Source organism: Helobdella robusta, assembly GCF_000326865.2.
Source record: "Helobdella robusta unplaced genomic scaffold HELROscaffold_93, whole genome shotgun sequence".
Taxonomy (NCBI): domain Eukaryota; kingdom Metazoa; phylum Annelida; class Clitellata; order Rhynchobdellida; family Glossiphoniidae; genus Helobdella; species Helobdella robusta.
Genome location: NW_008705532.1, coordinates 216,342 through 234,653, shown reverse-complemented (window position 1 = coordinate 234,653; position 18,312 = coordinate 216,342). Strand labels below are relative to the sequence as shown.

Sequence of the window (18,312 nt, the reverse complement as noted above, 5' to 3'; positions counted from 1 at the left end):
CTATCATAAGCGTCCATAATTAGGCCTTAATATGATAATAAAAATCAAAATCAAAAATACTTTTTATTTACCAGAACATAACACAAACAAAAAGAAAACAAACCAAAAGGTTTAAACTGTGGAACATAAACTGGGTTTTTTATTTCAATTGTTAACTCAATCAGTTTTGAAACGTTTGATTGACATCACATGTTTAGTGTACGTAGATGACATCATTTGTTTTTCAAATCAGATGAAAGATCACGACAAGAATCTTAGTGAAATATTTTAACGTTTCCGTAACGTCAATCTAAAACTACATCCGAAAAATGCCGATTTGCAAAAGAGTGTTATATTTAGGTTATTAGATCCCAGATGAAGGTTTAGAAACAGATCCTAATAAAATTAAATTGATCAAAAATTTTCCTGTACCAACAAACTTAAAATCGTAATGTTCATTCATTGGCTTAGCACAATTTTATAGACGTCTTATTCATAATTTTTTTAGCATTGCAGCACCGCTATTTAATTTACAAGAAAAAGATCAAACATTTGAATTGACAAGAGATTGTCAGTCAGCATTCGAAGAGTTGAAAGATGATTTCGCAAACTCCAACCCTGAAATATCTTGACACAACCAAACCATTTATTTTAAACACACATGCGTCCACAGTTGCTATATCACATATTTTACAAAGGTATGATTAGACGCATTTGAAGATTGTACGTTGAAACAAGCAGAGAATATCTGGACAGTAACAGAATTGGAATGTCTAACAGTTTTAGAAAGGTGCAGACCACATTTTAATTATTTTAAAAAGAATCATTCTACAGTGAGATCACATTTTTTAAAAATTTATTAATACTTTAAAATTTTCAAAAAGGCAGACTACTTAGATGGGCAACATTTATGCAAAATTTTTCATATGATATTGCACATGTTAGAAGTAAACAGAACATCGCAGCAAATACACTGTCAAGAGTACAGATGCCCTGTCAACAGACTGAAGATGCAGACACACACTTTGAAAATTTTGAAAATATGTTGTTGATTATCAACTCAGATGACACCAGCAGTTCAGACGACAACACTGGAAACAAGGAAGAAGACAGTCAACACCATCCAGTTTCACATCTCTTCTACAGATATCATGCAAGATTAAAAACAAGATCATAATTTCAGTAATATTATTGATTATCTTATCAAAAATCTTCCAGATGACGATAAGCAGAGGAAGAAACTTTTCGAAACAGCAGATCAGTATACAATACAATCCTTGAGGATAAGTTATATCTCCTTCAGGCAACACGATCAAAACAAGCAGCAAATATATTTTACAGATCCTCGATTGCTATCAACTTTTAGTCATTTGTCGCAAGCATCGCAGCATACCCTGATGTGGAATATTTGGAACACGGAGTGAAATTTCACACTGCCACTCATATAACCCAATCACCGGCGGTAGTTAAATCCATTGAACTGGCGCGGATACCAAATCTCAAACTACAAATTTAACTGCTCAATTTGTTCAATCTTTGAATTCTATTTTTGAATTATACCATAAGCAGTAGTTAAACTTTGCTAGTAAATTTAGTTTTATACTACCTGATAAAAAGTCTTTACCAACTCCTCGTCTTAAACGTGGCCTAGCTAATGCAGTCGGTAAACTGAGCACATTTTTATTTGGCACTTCCACAGAAGAAGACTATAACTAACGAAAAAGTTTTTCGAATCTAACATGAAGACTAACAAAAATGGACAATCTCTTTTAATGAAAAACAATGAAGATTTCATAGCTATCAACCATTTTACAAATAATAATAATAATAATAAATAATAATAAATAATAATAATAATTATAATTAATAAATTTTACAACCGGCAAATACAGGCAGCATACAAAAAAGGTTATCCTGGTATTTATTTTGTTCCATCAACTCAGTTGCGTGAATTTTTAACAAACGTTTCCAAAGATTTAACAATTTTGAGTTTCAACATGCAGATTCTGAATATCGACATCGGCAGATTTCCAGAATCGGCAACAACGACACGCGTTGATTCTGATTTATATTTCTTCATTCACATCCCTTTGACAACATACGTCACGAAATTCATATTGTATGATATCATTTCCTTCCCGATACCGATACAAGTTTCACCACACAGGTTAGAAATTAATAATCTACCAAGATTCTTTCAATTATTTACTGCTGGTTTGTCCATCCATCTACCCAACCCTTTTTTTAGTTCGTCCTTATACTCTCGCGAGATCAATCGAACTTTTCCACTTAAGTCTTGAAAGAAAAATTTTTGACGAACAATGGAAAGCATTGAAAATAAACAATAGAATTTACAGATTATTTTTATCAATTACCTCACTACATTGCTCTACCACCGACACCTCTTCCATTCGACCTTCTTAACTGTCCGATCGCTAATAACTTTGCGGAAAAACTATCGCTAGAAAAATTCCAGACCCCACAGAACCGATCCCCTCCGAAACTTACACGTCCCGACACCATCGGTGTTTACCAATGTAACATTCCACCTTCCACACCTCAGCAGGTCAAGCAGCTGGAAAAAAACGCACGCAATCGGAAAAAATTCTTCATGCAGAGGCAATAGACAACTGGTTTCATGGACAGCAACTGCCAAAGTCGCCGGACGTGGAAACGACAGCCGACCGCAGATTGAAGCGTAGGATGGAGTTGCGACCATACATCGGACGCTCTGAAGTCTCTTCACGCCACCCTATCCTCTCCAAACTATCATTTTTTTTATTAAAAGTTTTCTTTTTCTCACTTTCAATTACTACTTGTTTCTTTAATTAACAACAATTATTTTTATCGTTTTAACTTGCCACATTGTTTGTAATTCATTCACTTTTGCTTTGAAAATATAAATAATTTGACAGTTAATTTTATTGCATTTTTTAGCGTTGATTCTACTAATTATATATCTATATTTTATATCTATTTATTTTGATTAATTCGGGGAGCAAAATTTTTTCTATTGGTTTAGATTTACATTTAATACAACACATGCGTTTGCATTTAGAGAGCATACCCTTTCATTTGTGCTCGCATCTACATTTTCATTTTGCTTTAGCATTTTACGTGTTTTATTTTTTTACACTAACTCAAGATCATTTTTCTTTTTGGGCTAATTTGAGAACAAATTAAAAGTTTTAAAGTGAGGGATATTATGTAAGTCATAAGTTAAGATAGAAAATAATTAAGTAATGATAATGTTAACTTCTAAAGTAGTTTATGGCTAGATGCATTTAGCATAAGAATTTAAACTTTGGCATCGAATGTCACGAGCTGCAGACGAGCAAGCGCTGCGGAATGCAAGATAGAACAACACGAACTACGTTTTCAGGAGCACCCTTTCAATAGGCTGCTAGAACGCTTTGCAAACACTATCGTTATGTTCGAACACTTGGCTTTTATTTTAGGACTTACACTTAAAACATACGTTAATACTTAGCACGCAGGGCTTAGAAATTAACGGTTCATTCTATTTTATTCTTACGTTCAATAACTTACGTGTATAATTAAGATTTTGATTCAATTTATCATTTGTATTGGAAACCAACAAACATGTTCCCGACTATGATTGCCTATTAAATAATTATCTGCAATACACGAACATTTCAAACAAATAAACTTTAAGTCAGGCGAGTTTCAAGAATTTCCCCAAGACAGGATCGAAACTCAAACCTATGAAGTTCGTTCGGAAAACACGTTACGAGCAGAAAACCGTCACACACACACACACACCGTTCACATAACACAGGGTCGACTGCACCCAACTACATAATAATATTTATATTAAAATGTATGTGAAATTTATGGATACATTTTATCCACCTAACTTGAGACTTGTATTTTTGAAACTCGCAAATTATATAATTACATACGTTTTGAAATTCACAAATGTGATGAAAAGTTTATACAGTTTATCAATGTAATTTGAAGAATGAAAAAAAAATTAAAGCCACAGAAACTTGATGCTATCAACTTTATTTTCTTTTGTTGATTAATTTCAAATTACATTATCTTTTGTCAGCTAAGAGGTCTTAGTTCGATTTTTTTATTTCTGTTGAATTTTTTAAATTTGTGCTGGTTAATTTTAAAATTTATGTTGGTTAATTTTTAAATTTGTGCAATTTGTTACAACTGCAATTTTATTGTTTTTTTTTGGCACGCAGAAACCTACTTGCTCACCATCTTTCCTCACTCAGTTCTATGTCAGACCTCCCATCCATCTCATGACGAAGTTGAAGTATTATGATGACTGACTAGTTCAAGTGTCGTTATGTTGAAGAAGTTTATTTTAACATTCACATTAAACCCAAACAGTCTAGTTTTAAAAATATTCACAATAATACAACTGGTTAAATTCAACAAAAATAGTTCAATGAAAAATGATTGATATGATAATTATTATTCAGAAAAATTGAACAAAAACAAACAAAAGTTGCCGACGTGTTCACATTTCTGACACGTGAAAGAAAAACACGACACCCGAGAAGGTGGATTAATAAGGAAAACAAAGTCAAACAAAAACTTGAAAATGCAGAAACAAATGTTGGCAGAATAAAAAAAAACACCAAATATAACCGGATCATTGTAAAAATAATTTCAACAAAGAATAGAAACAGAAATGAAAATCAAGCGAATAAAATGCAAAAAAGAAATCTTACAGCAAATAACAAGTTTGAATGTTTAAATAAAGCATATGACGTTTGTAATTTTAAATCTTCACTTAATTTTAATTGAAACCTTTCAAATCGGAAAACCTAAACATTTCTATATTAAAATAAAATTTAAAATGTTGTAAAAATTTCAGCGACCGACCCTGAGAAAAATTTTTCGAAGCAAAATGCCATTCTTTCAAAACTGTACACATGTGTTTGTCGTTATGCACGTGTGTTTGTCACGCAGCTTCTTTGACGTCCATGTTTTCAACCTGTTTGCTTTCAGTCGGCATTTCATGGATGGTAGGGACCAAAATGCGAAATATTTCACCGACCAGTTGCTATAATTCATTTTGTGGTTTGGTTGTTCAGTGAAATCTGGCACGAATGTTGATGAAAAATTCTCAGCAACAAATAAATATCTTCTACCTAACAAACATCCATTTAATAAATTATTTATGTGCTTCTCACAAATGTCACAAAGGAATAAATTGTCTTGATGAACAAATTAAAATTGTTTAAAAATCAATTTCTATTTTATTGAACAGCAAATGTTGTTGCTGCTTGAAAACGTTGAATAAAATAAAAAAATATGGAAGATTGGAATGGAAAATATTATAGAGCACTTTTTAAAAACTGGTTGAAAGAGACGCCATCGCAATAAGGAAGCTAGTGCTTTCAATGTAATTATTTACTGCATCACGAAACATTCCCATAACATTAAATGTAAAACAGGCTTTGGGCCTATGAAGAAAGTAACATTAATGTGTCTCGATAATATAGTCATGTGACGATGACATTAATTTATTTTGATAATATTAACGTTGGCGTATAGCACTTGGCTAAAAAAAATAGCTTTTCAAGAATGGAGATAGAGCAACAATGCTTAATATCGATCTGATATTCGTCCTGTCACAGCTGTTTAATGCCACCTAACTAGTTTCCTTGATGCCATGGGTTGCTGACATTGGTTTTTGTATTGATGTTCTAGGTTTTTTTTTATCTGCGAATTAACTTTACATCTTCTCAAGTTTGTTTTCAAACTTTTAAAAACAACAGGACCTTTCCTAAATAAACGTTGCTATCAATTTTTTTATGTCAACTTGCTGATGCAAAAACAAAAATAATAAAAGTCCAACAACTGAGGTTGGCAGAAAATAATTTGTTTTTGTCCAGGAAAGCTGCTGATGTTTTTAACGTGTTGAGTGTTGCTGAAAAGTAGCGAATTTCTTGAGAGCTGTGATGTTTTATTAAGCCCAATTATTTGTCTCGAGACGTTGATGTGTTGTTGCTTATTTGTCTCGAGACGTCGATGTGTTGTTACATATTTGCGCTAGTACGTGCTGACTGGCGACAGAGCAACTAATTACAAACTCATGAAATGAGAAGCAGTAAGTTGAGAACATTTAGAGAGAAAGTATATTGAGTTAAAAGGAATTGAACGCTTTAAAAATTGGTTTACCTTCCAGCTAACTCAATTTGGATGGCGTATCGTGAGTCGATGAGGTGGAAACAGTGAGAAACTCTTAATTGCTCTCATGGAAGTTGCTAGCAAATTATTTAAAAAGAAAAATAAATTATTAAAAAAATAATTTAAGTTATAAAAATACAAAAAAATCTTTAAGACACTTCACTTAGATAATTTTATTCATAATAATTTAATTATGAAATAATTGAAGGATTGATGCAAAATTGAAATGAAATAAATGTTTCTCCTTGCTGAAATTTACTGCTCAAATGAATTAAAATTTCGCGAAGAATAAATATTGTTGAGTTCACCATGCGACTCATTGTCACCATCATCACTGTTGCAATCGTTGATGCTGGCATATTGCTGACACATCATCGTCATCATCGCCACCATAATCATCATCATCGTCTTTAAAATTAATAATATCGTTATCATCATCATTATTATTATCATCATCATCATCGTCGTCATCATTACTTTTAATTAGAGTAATCTCAAACAAATTAAAACAGAGACACGTGCATACGAATACATAAATAAATAAATAATTAAATAAAAAAATAATTAATTAAATAAATAATTTAATAAATAAATAAATGATTAAATGATTAAGCGGAACTCAATCACAGCAACAGCAGCAGGGGTTTCTGAGGAAAATATCCATCCGTAATCACTGAAAAATTAATTATTGTTGTTAACTTACTGACGCCTCAAAATTATTTCCTTAAATTGTCGGAATATTATTTTGATGAGGCAGGCTTTTTTGAATCATCAATGAAGCGTTATGGGTAGGGGGCTTTAAGTAATGACACAATCAGTAAATTCTGATTGGACAATTCATTTTTTAAAACTCTCCACAGAGCTCCTCTTCCTTCCGCGAAATATTGATGGCATTCGATTTTCAATTTTTAAACATTGCGTTTCAAGTTAAATTTTTAGCTACAAATTAATTGTAAAAATATTAATGATTTTTCAACACAAGTTCACAAAGAACCTGACACACACACTCGCACACACACACAACACACACTCGCACACACACACAACACACACACGCACACTTAAAAATTCTTTTTTTAACGATGATGGTGATGTTTTAAGATGACTGGTATTTGATACTGAGTTTAAAAACAGCCTGACACAAAATAAATTAAAAAAGTCAATGTTAATGATGTTAATAATTATTATTATTATATTATTATCATCATCATTACTATTATTACTATCATCGTCATCACATCATCATTATCATCATCATCCTCATCATCAGCAGCAGCAGCGGCAGCAGTAGTAGTAGTAGTAATAGTAGTAGTAGTAGTAGTAGTAGTAGTAGTAGTAGTAGTAGTAGTAGGTAGTAGTAGTAGTAGTAGTAGGTAGTAGTAGTAGTAGGATAATGATGATGATGATGATGAAGAAGATGATGATGATGATGATGATGATGATGATGAGGATGATGATGATGAAGAAGATGATGATGATGATGATGATGATGATGATGATGAGGATGATGATGATGATGATGATGATGAGGATGAGGATGATGATGAAGACGACGACGACGACGATGATGATAGTCTCTGGCCAAACTTAACTCATCTTGCGGACTAATCTAATAAACAAGTCAGCTGAGCGGGCGGTACGTGTGCAATACAAATTACATGTTAGTGCCAGGCGCCCTAAATTAGCTGAGGAGAGAAATGATACATGCGTCTAATTATTGGGACGGCAAATTTATCGCTCTTAACTAACGTGACGAGCGCGCTCTACATTTTTCTGGCTATTTATTCCCTGCCGTTGTTCCTTTGTTTCGCTTCCATTTTCAGTTTTTTTTTGTGATATTTGATGTGAATAAAAAATCATTTTTTTGATGTTATTTAGGGAATTGTTCAATTTTTTTTATAAAATTTTAATGGTAATTTGATTTCATTTTGAGGTTAATTAGACTTGACTAATTTACAAACGATTTGGTGTAACTTGTTGATGTATTCAAGAGGTTGATGGATGGATGGATGGATGGCTGGATGGGTGGGTGGATGGGTGGATAGATGGATGGATGGATGGATGGATGGATGGATGGATGGATAGATGGATGAATGGATGGATGGATGGATGGATGAGATAGATGGATGGGAAGAAACAGATTCAAACTCAATCAGACGAAACTCAGTTTTTGCTTGTGTGTCACGAATAGACAAAAATTCAACTAATTTGGGTGGAAAAGGAAAAGAAATAGAATTTTTTGACGCTGCTTCAAATTTGTTTTGACAAAAATGGAACAACGTTATTAGTATAGGCATTCATTACAGCCAAGTTAGACTACTGTAACAGTTTCTGCTAAACAGCTAAACAAACTACAGATTATTCAAAACAAAATGGCAAAGCGGCAATGCTGGGGGAAGAAAATTCTATCATGTTTCTCCCATATTACGATCGCTGCACTGGCTGCGATAAAATAAGAATTCTGTTCTTAATTAGGAGTTTTGGTTTTTAAATGTCTGAATAGTTTTGCACCAGATTACCTGGCCAAAAAATTATAACAAGATTTCCTCTCATCATTGTTATGAAGAGCTAAGATCATCATTCCCTAACATGCTTCACATCAGGTGTACCAGATGAAGGGTGGCTGACAGAGATTTTGAAGTGGCTGATCCTATGCTTTAGAACAGTTTACCTGACAATCTTCGGCAGAATGGACTAACGCTGGTAGAGTTTAAGAAACGACTTAAAACCTACCTTTTTGATGATCATTGCTAAACCGCCTGAAGATATTGAGCGCCAATGAAATATCTAAATTATAATTGGTGTTTCATAAATACCAATGATAATAAAAATAATAATTGCCAGACAATCACTTCATCAAACTAAACCTACCACATCAGCCAGCCTACCGAACAAAATATGAACCTAATTAATAAAACTTCCAACAAACTATTAACCCGGTGGAAAAATAGCTCACCAACAAGCCTAGAATGTTATTTAATATGAGAAACCTTTAAAATAATAAAGTTTTTATAATAAAAAGCAATAGTCATGATCATTATTTCCATTTTAATTTTTTTGATTTTGACTCATTTGATTTTGATTTTGCTGACATTCATTCATTAAGTTTCAACGTAGGAGCAGACTCTGCTTTGATTTTTTGTTTTAACATACTCCAAGTTTCTTCACCTTTCATCCAGTCCAATACCATTCCCTTAGTCTTCCATATGTTTTTTGATACTTTTGAATAGGAATTCTTTTTTTTATGAAACGGAAAATCATTTTTTTTAATTTATATGATTTCTATACATGTAAAATATTAAGTCCAACTGATCTTTTTCATTCATCTCGAGATCCATGTTTCAAATACTTCAATTTTTTCATATTTTTTGGGGGGATTCAAGTTTAAAAATAATAATTAAACTCCGGATCATGATTTTCAATAACTTATTTTTAGAATTTTGGATAGTTTTTCTGTTAATTTTTTTTCTTGCCATTGCTATCCTTGAAGTTGTGCTATCAGTACTTCTATTTTTGAGTATGTAAAATTCATTTACATGTTCGATCTGTTAACTTCATTTTAGTGCTATTTTAATTTCGTGTCAACGTTGTTTTTCCAGATTAATGTTCAATTTATCATGTTGTTGTATCTGACCCAGTTTGTTGGAGGTTCTTTACAATCCTTTCTAAGTTTCTGATACCAAAGCTTAGTAATCACAGTTTTCATGTATTTTGTATTTTTCTCCTTTATTTTCAAACTTTTGCTTCTTTCGTATCTAAGTATTGGTTATCCTTGTTGCACATTTTGTGTAGAAAATAAATGCACAAATGATATTGTTTTAATTTGTTTGTACTATTAATTAATGTTTATAATCATACGATTTCTTCATTTAATAATTTTTCCAGTCAATGCAATTCGGTGCAACTCGTATGAGAAACAGTTTTTCAAGAGGTTCTTTTTTTGCATAAGCAGAAGGATTATTATTTTTGAAACCTGATTATAATAAGAAGCTGTGGCATGCATGGTTGGGTTGCATTGGCCGCTGTTCAGTGTGCAGAGATCCAGTGGAAACATTTCGTCGCATTTTCATACTGAGACCACGTTACGCAGTCTGAGGCGGATCTATGAGTTCATCTGTTTTACATAATTCGTTTGGTTTATAGAATTTTTATAATTTAAGTATTTATAAGAATTTTTCTTTATATCATTTTTATATTTCATACACATGTCATTGCAAGTTAGAACATACCTGTGAAATGTTTAATAAAAAAAAGTTTAAAAATAGATAAACTAGAAAATAGATCGTTTGATAAGAAAGAAACATCATTTTGATGGATTAAAAAAGATGGAACGATTTTTATGGTGAAACGAGCGGAGCTTCAAAAATCATCACCGACTTTATGGAGTGTTGAAAACATGAACACAATGACACAATGATTGAAAGCAGCCAATAATTTCGATATTTTGAACGAACAAAAAGACAAGTCATGAAGGAATGGACCGATCGATTGATGAATTAATGAAGGAGTGTTTGATTTAATGAATGAATGTATGAGTGAATAATTGAGTAAATGAATTAATGAGTGTCAAAATGAATGAGTGAATGAACCAATGGGTGAATGAATGAATTCACAAACGAATGCAGAAATATACAGCAGAAATAGTGAGGATCAAATATAAACGAACCAGCAGATATGTAATCAAGCGAATAAACAAATTAACAAACGAAAAAGGAACAAATGAATGGATGCCTCTATGATTCGAAGATTACTAATCCTTGCAACGTTTTATAAACGTCTGCTTCAGTTTAGGCTTCAATCAAGAAGATAGGAGGGTTTTTGTTTTGTTATACGAATCTTCTTCTTTCTGAATTAAATATTACATATCAAACATGCATCAATTTGATGAAATTTTTTGAAATGTTTGTTAATATTATTTAAATGAATTTTTTCTAACTGAATTTAAAATAAAAAATGTGAACAAGTGTGTTCGTTCTTTTTTTTATTTTTAAATATTTAGAAACAATTTCAAATGCAATCTAAATAGAGTAATTTCAATTAATTGTGCTTCAACCCTTTTCTTAACAGAGGATTTAAATGTTGTATGTTTGAGTCATCTGTTAGTGGCTACCTCCAGGTTATTTAAAAAAAAGTCAAACGTCAATGAAGTCAATAATTAAATCAGGTATGTGATTAGTGTGGGCAGTGCAAGATTCGTGTAGGAGGGTGGAATATTTGTGTAGGTTGTGGTGTGTGCTCGTACAAACGTGGCATTGTTTGTATGTACTCGTTTGGTATGGAAATATTGAAAGCTATGAACACAGGTACAAAGTTGCTTTTCCCTGGATAAAAGATAAAAATGTTTATATTTTTTCATACGGATGAAAGTTTTCTTTGCTTTAAAAAAGTTCTACTTAAGCACAGAAGCATGTGTCTAATTGTTTAAAAAGTTTTTTTTACAATTTTTTGAGAAAAGAAGAAATATCATTATATCAAAATCAGTTTTTTTTATTAGTTGAACCTTGCTTCACTTTTGTCATCCACGATAATGTTGCAAAAATGCACCGTTATAAATTGTGAGCCACCGCGTCTGATGTGGTGGTGAGCATGGGAACGATGGAATATGAGAAGTGTGTGTAGCTGGGATGTTGAAAGTTCCATTAAATAGAAAGATTCTAGTGGTTTTCTTCTAACACGTTTCAATCTTTATGAAATATTTTAATTAATTTATTGCAACAAGTTAGAATCCATCCTTTGAAACTAGTGTTGTTTGAGTTAACTGTAACTAAAACTGAAATATCAGTAAACTAAAAAAAACTCATTTAGGTAAATTGAAAATTAAGAGAATTAAAAAACTGAAATTAATTTAAAAACGAAAAAGTGGAAATTGAAAAACTGAAAAAATACAAACTCAAATTATGTCAATACTTAAATCTTTTATAATCTTTGGTAAAATAAATTTTACAACCACCGTCAATGTTTAAAATCGTTGTTATTATTCAGCACGTTTTTGAATAGTTAGTTAAGATTATTTTTTTAATTTATAATTAATTTATAATTTTATTTATAATTTTATTTATTAATTAAAGTGAATATATGCTAAATAGCCGCAAAACAATAAGTAAATAAATATAATATTAAGAAATAAGGTTGTGGCTTAGTATTAGTATAATATGGAAACGATGTAGAAAGTTTCTTCAAGTCGCAAACAGTATTTTAGTATGACCCACTCAGACAGTGGTTCTCAAACTTATTTTTTCTATCGCTTACTTCAAGAAGAAAAAAAAATTTAGTGCCCCCTTCGCTTTAAAACATTTCATTTGAAAGAAATGTAATAAAAGTTAGCTTCTTAGTAAGTTGATGTGGGCTATGATATATTAGTCTCGTTTTTCGTATTTTAAAATTGTATAAATTTTGAGAAAAAAAAACAATAAAAAAGTATTTTTAAATCCAAGTTGAAACAAACAAACAATTGAACATGAATGAATTAATGTGATGAGAGATATAGATGATTTTTTATAAGACTGCTAATCAGGCACAAATTTACTGTAAACAGTCATAAATCTCCAAGTTTATTAATATCCAAGTTACTTCTTTTTTCGTGAACAGCGTTGTCACAGCACTTAAACCACGTTGCATAAATACGAGGATGGAAAATGCAGACAAAAATTGTTGAACAACTGACCACAATCCAGGGCACAACAAAGGGATTTGCTTTCGTAGCCAAATACATTTTTTGCGTCTGAAAGATTTTGAGCTTTGTTCACAAATTTACAATAACGTTGATAGGTATCCGGCAGATTAGCATGGAAGAAGATTTTAACTGGTTCTAATATATGTTTTTTGTAATCACAGCAAAAAATGATCAAAACATAGACATAAAACTTCTAAAAATCTCAAATTTTGTCCAAACATGTCACCCCCCCCTAGTGAGACTTTGGCGCCAACAAGGGGTGATAGAGCCCACTTTGAGGAACACTGCACTAACGGATTGAAGTAAAATCTCATAAAATAACAGTTTGTGCGAAATCTCACCAAGCACATCATATTTGCAGAGCACTTCAAGCAGTTTTGTTTTTAATAAAATCCATCCATATTTTAGATATTCAAATTGGCAAACAATTGCACCACCCTGGGAGCATAAACGCCATAAAACTTTGGGTAAACAACAACAATTGTTTTATTTAATTTATTTACAAAATCGAGTGTTCTTCAAAACTAAAACTTAAAATGAAACTGAAACTTAAAATAAAACTGAAACTTAAAATAGAACTGAAACTTAAATTAAAAATGAAACTTAAATTGTATAACTAAATAGAAACTGAAACTGAAGAGAATCCAAAACTTTAAACAACACTTTTTGAAACTACTGCGAAGTAGAGTTGTTGATGATGAAACATAACTGAATGGATGGAATTAATTGAATTAATTGTCACAGCTATTGAATTAATTTTTTGATTTAAAACATAATAAAAGTTATTACATAATTTTCCCTGGACCCCCCAGTGCAGCATCAATGTGGCAGACGGTAAACTTTTAATATGATAACTTGTAATGGGTAATCATATTGTGCTGCATTGGCTTAAATTAGCAATTTTGTTGTCGTTGCCAAACCTGTGATGTTGTTGTTATTGTTGTGGTTATTTTTATTATTATTGTTGTTAATAACAACATCTAACTTCTATGACATGATAATATGCGATTAAGTTTTTCAATTCATCTTTATTTCTAGAAGTTTTATTAAACTTTTTTCACTGCATATATTATTAAAGTATTGTTATTATTATTGTTGGTCTTGATGTTATTATAATTATTGTTGTTGTTGCTAATTGTATTATTATTATTATTGTAGTTGTTGTTGTTGCTAATTGTATTGTTATTATTATTATTATTGTAGTTGTTGTTGTTGTTGGCAACATCTCGGAGTAGTTGCAGACATTTAAATCACCGACAAGCAGCAGCAGCAAGATATGAACCGTCAGCGTACAACAAACACGCATGACATCTTCATGGGCAACGCATAAATGAAACAAGAATGAAACCAAAATTTATTATTCTTACGACAGAAAAATTCCAACGTGCAAACACTAAGAATGAATAAAATAAAAAAAAACTTTGCAAAATGAAGAAAAATAAGAAAAATAAATACAAACAATAAATTCAATTAGACACGCTCCAGCAATAAACAATGTGTTGTTGATTACCATGTCACTATATTTGCACAGGCCACACAACTTCTCGGCGATGGCATAATGACCATGAAAATCATGAAAACCATGAAAATAGCAGGCAATATAATTTTCTTGCTCAGTTCTCTTTCTCTTCAATAAAATTAATAAAATTTAATTTCTTCTCTTTCAAAATGTCAAAAAACTTCGTCCTATGGAGATTTATGTAAAAGAAAGTTACCTGTAGAACGTGTTTCATAAAATAAAAAAGTAAGGCATAATGTTGCATCGGAGCGTTCATTATGGCGAGCATTATATTGTCATTAGTTCATCAGTATTTTTTTTTCTCCCAAATCCTACTTTTCTTATCGCACTTCTATATGATGTTACATTGAATATATTACCAGATGCTTATTATTGTAACTTCACGACCATCTCTACATCAACAACCGGATGTCGCGGGCTCGCATTTTCGGACCTTTTTTTTTCTAAAGATTTCATCCCATTCAATTTCACAATTAATGTAAATAAGAAGTTGAATGTCGCACTCTATGCTGCTGCTACTATTATTAATATCATCATCCTCATCATCATCGTTATTTCGATTACAGCTATTATTTCAGTTTCTTCATTTCAACATCTGTTTCTATACTTGCAGAGTAAAAATGAAATTTTAGTTCAAAATGGCTGCCATAACGTCATAATTTATCAAGTCGAATGAAGTAAGTTTAAATGGTTACCACTCATACGTCATCAACTGCAAATGACGCCACATCCGGCTGCATCAAATTATTATTACATCAAGGTCGTGTCATCATATTGTCATTTCAACTCTTCAAAATGACATTTATTCGAAGGCCCTCCAATCATTAACAACATCGTTGGCTTTCTGAGTACCAACTACAAAAAATGCTTGAAACTTTATTTCTCACCGGTTTTCGTTATTATCTTTCTTATTTTTTTATTGTTATTCTAATTTCAATCTTTTTTATTGATTATTAATTAATTACTCACACTCCAACCATACTGACTACGACGACATCAGTCTTAATCGCATGAAAGCCTCGGCCCAGATGATGAGGTGATGAGATTAGGACGATATGAGACTCGAACAATCACAATTGCATCCACTCCATCAACTCCCATCATTCAACGTACTTTATTTTATTGAAACTATGCCACAATGTAACAAAATGAACCATTGCGAAATCTCAGGTAGTTGAGAAAAAAATTCATTTCTTGTTGAGTATTACGACGCCTAAGCCCCCGTGTGAGCATTTTTTTGATAAAAGTTAGAAAAAGAACGGCTTTATGTAAAAAATCGAATCAAAAAATATACTCAATGTGTTATTGAATAGTTTCAAGTTCAAAACGATTTTCTGCTCAGGAACATCAATCAATTTTAGTATATAGAATATATAGAATACTAAAAGCTGTGTAAGAACGAGTTAAAATGCATAGATACCTGTTCCAGATATCTTACAAGTTTCAAATTTTTAATTTCAGGTAGAAAAGGTAAAAAATTTTTAATTTTAAAATTTGTTTGTCTGCTGCCAATTTCAAAGCAGATCGTCAATCCAACAAAAATTATTTAAAATGTAAAAGTTATATAAAAGTTGTATGATATGAATGTATGGGTATGTGAGCGTGAGCTTCGTTCACACCCATCGTACCTTCAATGCCGATAAACATTTTTTCTGATTTGACGTGTTATTTTTAATTCAATTAAATTATTCAATAATACATTGAGCGTATTTATAGCAAGAACAGTTTCCGAATGAAAGTTCTTCTGTGACACCTCATACTAATTCCGGTCATATTTTATGCACGGTGAAAAAAGATAATTTTTTTTCCTAAAAACTAAAGTAGCCAATATTTTGTAAAAATTTAATCTGGCGGCACCTGACGTGAAAAGTGTGTTAGACTTGATTTATTTAATTAATAAATATTTAATTAATATTTATTAAAAAAAAATATTGCTCCTAAATAAATGAACAACCATAATTAAAGTAACACTCGTAAATTATTTTTTAGAAAAGTATAAATAAACTTGACAATAAATAAATGAAATAAAAAGCACTAAAGCCGATAACAACGGAAATAATGTTTCTATGATTATTACAATGTTAATGATGATGCCGTCGTACGTGACGTTGAACATGGGATTCAGCAGCTGCACGTATTGGCTCAATGAATGCTGGATGATAATTGTAACCCTAGTCCGACTCTTATTCTTTATATTATTGTCCTTCACACTATTATCATAAATTTTACTGATTGTTTTTTCTAAAAGCAACATCATCATCATCATATTCATCTTCTTTTTCTTCATCATTATCATATCATATTCATAATCATCATCATCGTCGTCGTCGTCTTCCTCATCATCATCACCATCTTCGCGTTCGTCGTTTTCATCTGCGTTTGATGCCATCAGTGGTGTGGCTAAAATTTTTAGCTTAAATTTGTGAATGTATTTGTGCGTGAAATTGAACATCTCATCATGTTGGAAAGTTTCCTCTCTTCACTTCTTCTAAGAAATCATTCGCCATTCAATTTTAGTTGTTGTTGCAAATATCATCATCATCATCATCACAGGGAAATCAACATATGGAAATTATCATCATCATCACGGGGAAATCAGCATCATCATCATCACAGGTAAATCATCATCATCATCACCACATGTAAATCATCATCATATTCATATTCTTCATCCTCCTCCTCCTCCTCATATTTTGTATCTTCATCATCTTTCCCATCACCGGCAAATCATCACTGACATGTGGACACTTAGTTATTTAGTTGATTATATTCTGTCCAATGAAGGAGCGTTGTTGAAATCACCTTAAAATCAGCAACACGATGGCCAAGTGCTCTGCATGATTGATGAGAACTAATGAACATCAACAATTTTCAAATCAAAATGTTGCGCAAATTAAAAGTTCATTCAATTTTTTCGATGGTATTTTTGTCGTTTTAATTTTCTTTTTTTTTAATTTTTGTGTAATTCAATTAATGGAGAAATAATTTTGAAATAAAATATAATAGAACAATCCTGTGTCACTTTTCGTGTAGGCGGGCAATCATTCACCGAAGTTGATCGACTGAGAAACATGCCACACATTTAGAATTTTGAAAACAATTTTGTTAGAAAGGGCTAATAAAAACATATATATTCAAAATGTAAATTTTTTTAACATGACATGCACATTGTATCTGTCTAATGATAGAAAGGCAGGCCCGCCGACAGAAATTTCGGGCCCCTAGGCTGGACTGTGACGGGCCCCCCGATGACCGCGGAAGATAAACCTCTAAAGTATTTTATTTTAGGTTACATGACATTCAAAAAAATTCGCATATCATATACGTATACTACTTGTACCTTAATATTTATAACTTAAGATTGACCGATATAGCCAACAAAAACAAAGTATAGTTTTATTCAGTTTTTATTTGAAAAAAAAACATTAAAGTTTACTTTTTAAATTAAATATCCAAATGTAACAAATCGGTATTTATTGTTTTAGAAACAAACTCTCCTTGATTTGGCTAAGGCAAAATTGTTAATAACGTCATCAAAATTCAATAACTTTGCCAAATCATGTTCAATCACCAAAGTCGCAAGACCGTTCAATCGTTCATGTTTCATAGTTGACCGCTGCACACTTTTTATTTGCTTCAGCTTGCTGAATGTCTTTTCAGCTTCTGCTACAGTTACAGGAATTGTACAAAAGATTCGTAAGGCAATAGCAATATTTGGAAATATAGATTCCAATTTCAACTGATAAATTTTATTCAGCAGTTTTATGGGATGAAGATTTTCACTCTGTATGGTATCCGAATAAATTGATTTTAGACATTTCACTTCATTAATTAAGTCACTGCTGACATCTTTGTCATATTCTTTGCAGAAATTAGAACATTTCTTTTCCAGATCACTTTCTCCAAGTTCTGTAAATAACCACAAAAAATTGAAAGAATTGTTAATATTTCTAGCCATATAGAAACG

General features: G+C 31.6%; 2 protein-coding genes across 2 annotated transcripts; one reads left to right on the top strand and one right to left on the bottom strand.

Moving 5' to 3' along the window:
- Nucleotides 1-1,976: 1,976 nt before the first annotated feature.
- Nucleotides 1,977-3,802, top strand: HELRODRAFT_182802 (hypothetical protein; the record flags this gene model as incomplete). Its single annotated transcript, XM_009033530.1, has 4 exons — nt 1,977-2,193; nt 2,546-2,715; nt 3,656-3,709; nt 3,779-3,802. 4 exons carry the CDS (start codon nt 1,977-1,979, stop codon nt 3,800-3,802), a joined length of 465 nt encoding a protein of 154 aa, XP_009031778.1.
- Nucleotides 3,803-17,838: 14,036 nt separating this feature from the next.
- On the bottom strand, nt 17,839-18,084 carry HELRODRAFT_153251 (hypothetical protein; the record flags this gene model as incomplete). The annotated part of the gene is made up of 1 exon (XM_009033529.1): nt 17,839-18,084. A coding segment is annotated over one exon (246 nt), but the record flags the coding sequence as incomplete, so codon positions are not given.
- Between the last annotated feature and the right edge of the window lie 228 nt (nt 18,085-18,312).